The 5,190-nt window shown below is 37.2% G+C and overlaps 1 gene segment (V, D, J or C); it reads right to left on the bottom strand.

Moving 5' to 3' along the window:
* Positions 1–601: 601 nt before the first annotated feature.
* On the bottom strand, positions 602–1,580 carry LOC114651610 (immunoglobulin kappa variable 3-15-like). The segment is given in 2 exon segments: positions 602–1,221; positions 1,432–1,580. Coding segments are annotated over 2 exon segments (360 nt in total).
* Positions 1,581–5,190: the final 3,610 nt, after the last annotated feature.

The raw sequence follows: 5,190 nt of genomic DNA, 5'->3' as shown, positions 1-5,190 counted from the left end.
ATTCTCACAATATCCTCCTGGGTTTTCCTCAGTTTCTTGTGCCACCACCATCTACCCAAAGCACCATGATGTTCCAACAATGATGGATGGATTAAAAGCCAGAAGTCTGTATAACCATCAGCATAAAGTGACTCTGTGAGAACCCTAACTACAAAGAGGACTATTTCATTTATGTTAGGTAGAATGCCCAAAGGGGACTGGGCGGTCTCGTGGCCTGGAACCCCTACAGATTTTATTTTTTTCTCCAGCCTTCTGGAGTTTTTTTTTGTTTTTTCTGTCCACCCTGGCCATCGGACCTTACTCCTTTTTATGTTAACTAAGGTTGTCTTATTTTAATTTCTTATTTGTCTTTTATTCTTCTTTTCTTCATTATGTAAAGCACTTTGAGCTACTTTTTGTATGAAAATGTGCTATATAAATAAATGTTGTTGTTGTTGTTGTTGTTCTTAAACCATGAATTTAAAGAGCTTTATCCTTGCTCTACTATATGGGTGACTGGGTCCTATGATAGACTTACAGCTTATCCGGAGTTGCCCGATGTTTTTAGTATACACTTCAACACTATGTAACTTTGGAATGGAATACTCAGGCTTACAAATAATCTAGTTAACAATAGCTATTAATAGCATTGCAACCTTCTTTTCTGCAAAAATCCATGTTTATTCCCCATGTTGTAATGCTATGACCGTTGGTTGTGTTTATAATAAATTACTGAATTTCTGCTAAGCCTAATGGCCACCTTTCAACTTTCTTTCAATGTTCTAATTTCATTTTTATACTCTGTGACACCCACGGTAAGCTGTCATATTGCCCTTCTCAAACATGTCTTTATCTCAGCCGCTTCCCCCTCAGCAGCTGCCTCAAGTATCACTGAAAGAAGAGCGGAGGAAGGTTTTTGTTCAGCTCTCAATCACTGTGTGACTGGGTAGCTATTATACTGTTTGCAGTAATAGTCTCCTGCATCTTCTGCCTGGGCTCCACTTATGGTTAGGGTGAAATCAGTCTCTGACCCACTGCCACTGAAACGAGCTGGGGTCTCAGAATGAAGTGAACTTGTGCTGTAGATGAGAAGTTTAATTTTCTCCCCAGATTTCTGCTGATACCAGTGCAAGCGAGAAGTAGAGGTACTGCTGCTGGATTTACAGTTGATGTTGATGGTGTCTCCTGGCATAAATGATATGGCCTTGGGTGTTTGTGTCATAATAATATCACCAAAAGAATCTGAAAAAAAAAAAAGATTTCATGTTGATTGCAAACCTTGGTTCATTATTTGTATCAGGTTCATTCATCTACATATTTTATGACATTTGTTAGCATAATATTATTCAGTTTGAAACATGCTCCATTTCTAAACAAAATATGCCAAAAATGTGCTTTAAATAATGTCTTTATCATTTTAAGCTAAACACTTTTTACAGTATGTCCACATACCCTGAGTGAAGAAGACAAGAGTGCAGAAGAGCTGTAGGAGAGGAGCCATCGTTGTTTTAGGTCCTTTGTCTGTAAGTCAGAGTGTTATAAATATTGTCAGATCATCAAAAGGATTTGAGTTCATGCAAATGATCTGCATTGGTCCACTGAACAACTAGGAAATGAAACCCAGCAAAAAGAAATAAAGTAGGAGTGCATCAACCTGCATCTGTCAGAGAAAAAATAACTAAAAGGCCCTTCTGTCATTTAATTTTCTGCCTACACCATAATGGCAGAGAGAATCCTTACCTTAGTCTCTCAGTCCAACAACTGATTTTACTACTCTACCTTTTATATAAATGTGTTATGGAGAGCCAGAACCATTACAGCAGTCAGTATAAAGGCTGAAATCAACAAGAAAAAGAAAATCAGAAAAAGGCAAGGTTCATTAATACTCACCAATTTAACGATATCATTTCATTGAATAGGTTCACCTTTTGCAGAAAAATAAAGTATCCAAAGAAAATCTGCATGGACATTAGCACACAGCCGACAGATCTGAAAGATGAGCTTTCATGGCCTCTCACCTCCTAATCCTAGCCTAACTGACATTTTCTAACTCACTTAATCCAATGTAGGATGCCAGAGTCGTAAAATCACTGGGCACAAGTCATCAAACAGCACTGGACAGGATGCCAGTTCATCACAGGGCCCACTTGTTCACACCAAAGCAGAGGCCAATTTGGAATTGTTAGTATGTGTATGGTTTGGAATGAGAATGAGGGAGGTAAAAAAAGAATATCAAGAGAAAAACGCATTCACACATTATGTGCAGAACAATCCATAGTCAACCACAAGCATGGCATTAGAACAAAGAATAGTGCAACTGCAATGTTAGAATTGTGTCTTTGTTTTGTTATGTATTTCATTTTTACAAATTTCCCCTGTTGCCATGTTTATTTTCTGTTTAGATTTATTTTAATGTTTGTAGTTTTTCCCCTGGTCCCTTTATCATTTACTGCATTTGCGATTAGTGTCTTCAGGTCTAATCTAAGGAATCCCACATACTGTAGTTCTTCTGAATGCCTCAGCCAAGACTAAGAAAATGTCAACGGAGTTACCTCTATGTAACAGAGTATAATTTTTTTTCAAAAAACAGGTTTTCTCGATTGCAAAAAAAAAAATAGTACCTTCCACAGAGAAGTGATACTGGTCTATAATCAAGTCACCTTTCACATTTCAGTTTTTTTGAATAGGGTAAGTGATATAGATCACAATGATAGATTTTTCGATTTAGGACACCCTCTACCATCTATACAGTCAGTAAGTGGTCAATTCGTCACAGACTGTTTGGTTTAGGACTATGATCGTGTCGTCCTGCAAGAAAACCAGCTTTAAGTGCAAAAAACATGGCAATTGAACAAGGTTTTACAAAAAATACATGGGATGGACTGCCACAGATTTGAAAAAGGTGATGTTTACAAATGAAGTGACCTTCACTCAGTTTAAGAATCACACCGGGCATGTGTGGAGACCATCTGGGCAACGGTACAATGCAAAATATCCATCCATCCATCCATTTTCCAACCCGCTGAATCCGAACACAGGGTCACGGGGGTCTGCTGGAGCCAATCCCAGCCAACACAGGGCACAAGGCAGGAACCAATCCCGGGCAGGGTGCCAACACAATGCAAAATATGCGGTGCCAATTATCAAACTGTGTGAAAAACAATGTTTTTAGCAATCAGGTATGCAGGCCTATGGATGTTGCGAAGAAACACCACAATGACAGGATCAGCTTATTTGAAGGTGCTGAAGGATAAGCAGAATGGGGTGCACTGTCACACAACCAAGACAGTAAAGGCATGGCTTATATAGGCTGGATATCGGTTATTAGATCCATGGCTAGGCAAGTAGCCAGACCTCAAGCCAATCGAAAATGCATGGATGACATCAAAGAAAACCGTTGCTGAAATGCACCCAATATCTATAGAAAACCTGAAGCACAAGATCAAACAAGTCGGGCGTCATAGATTACAAAAGACTACCGTCATCAACTCTGTCATTCCATGCATACTTGGACCAAGGCTATACTCCATTTTAAAGGAGAACATACAAAATACTAAAAACACTTCCAGTAGTGCTAACAGCTACTGGATTATTGTCAAATGTAACTTTGTTTTCACTCCTTTAATTCACTAACACAACTAATTAAAGACAACATTGGAGAAACTTCATTTGATCTAAAAGAAAAGTATAACTGGGTGTCATCTGCATACGAGTGAAAATTAACATTATGTTTTCTAATAATAGATCCCAGTGGAAGCATGTAAAGTGAAAACAGTAAAGGTCCCAGTACTCAGCCCTGCGGGACACCATATTGAACTTCTGTGTATAATGATGGAGTACTGTCAGCACATTTCTGTACATATTGGAATTGATTTGATAAATAAGAACGAAAATAGGTGAGCACAGTGCCTGTAAGCCCAACATCATTTTCTAGCCTGTGCAGTAAAACAGAATGGTCAATGGTGTCAAATGCTGTGCTTAAGTCTAACAACATAATTACAGTGGAGTTTCCTTCATCACAGGATATCAACATGTCACTTAAAATACGCGTTAGTGCCGTTTCTGTACTATGACCGTTGTGGAAACCAGACTGGAATTTCTCAAATAAATTGTGATATGTAAGACGTAACTGAAGCTGATTGGTGACTAATATTTCAAGTATTTTAGAGATAAAGGCTAAATTTGAAATGGGTCTATAGTTTTTAATAATGTGTGGGTCTAGGTCTGACTTTTTAAGTAATGGTTTAATGACTGACACTTTTTGTGCATCAGGTACTGTGCCATGCAATAATGAACTATTGATATTGTTAAGAATAGGCACTGCAAAAACATCCATTGCACTTTTTATTAGTTTTGTTAGCACTGGATCTAGGGAACAAGTAGTAGGTTTAATTTTAGAAATTAAAGTCAAGACTTCCTGCTCAGTTACAGGATTAAAATGACTAAAGTGTTGAATGCAATGTGAGGCAGGGTCTGCCAAGCTAGTATGTGGTTTGTACTGTGATGCTGAGATCTGGGATCTTATATTTTTAATTTTCTCATTAAAGAAGTTCATAAAGTCTGTACTGCTAATATACTGTATTTTGGCATTTTGCACTGTAGATCAGAATTCCCATTTTTAATTTAGCAACTGTTCCAAACAGTACCCGAGGATTTTTATTATTGCTATCTATTATTATAGAATAGTATTCTGAGTGAGCTTTCAAGAGAGCTTTTTTATATTTTTAACACTCTCTGTCCATGCAGTTTGAAAGACATGTAGCTTTGTTGTTCTCCATCTGCACTCCAGTTTTCGACACTCTAATTTAAGAGCTCAAGTGTTTTCATTAAACCAGGGAGAGTTTCTATGTGCTTTGATACCTTTTGTTTTAAGGGGAGCCACTCCATTATAATGTGATGTTAGCTGATCTAAATTGTTTTCCATGTTTACATTTGATGTTAACTGATCTAAATGATTTTCTAAAATTACACTCGACTTACTGAAAGAATCTATACATTTTGAAGCAGAATTACAATCTAGATGTCGCACTGTCTTTGTTTTAATCTGTGAGTGTATTAGTAAAGGCAGAACCAAATCAAATGTAATTAAGTAGTGATCAGAAGTAACTTCATTTAATGGAGCAATATATACATTTTGAATTTCAACTTTGTATGTTATAATTAAATCTAATGTGTGGTTATGATCATGACAATCTGACAAAATCCTACAGA

This window comes from Erpetoichthys calabaricus, chromosome 5 (genome assembly GCF_900747795.2).
Source record: "Erpetoichthys calabaricus chromosome 5, fErpCal1.3, whole genome shotgun sequence".
NCBI classification, from domain to species: Eukaryota; Metazoa; Chordata; class Cladistia; order Polypteriformes; family Polypteridae; genus Erpetoichthys; species Erpetoichthys calabaricus.
This window is presented reverse-complemented; position numbering and strand designations above follow the sequence as displayed.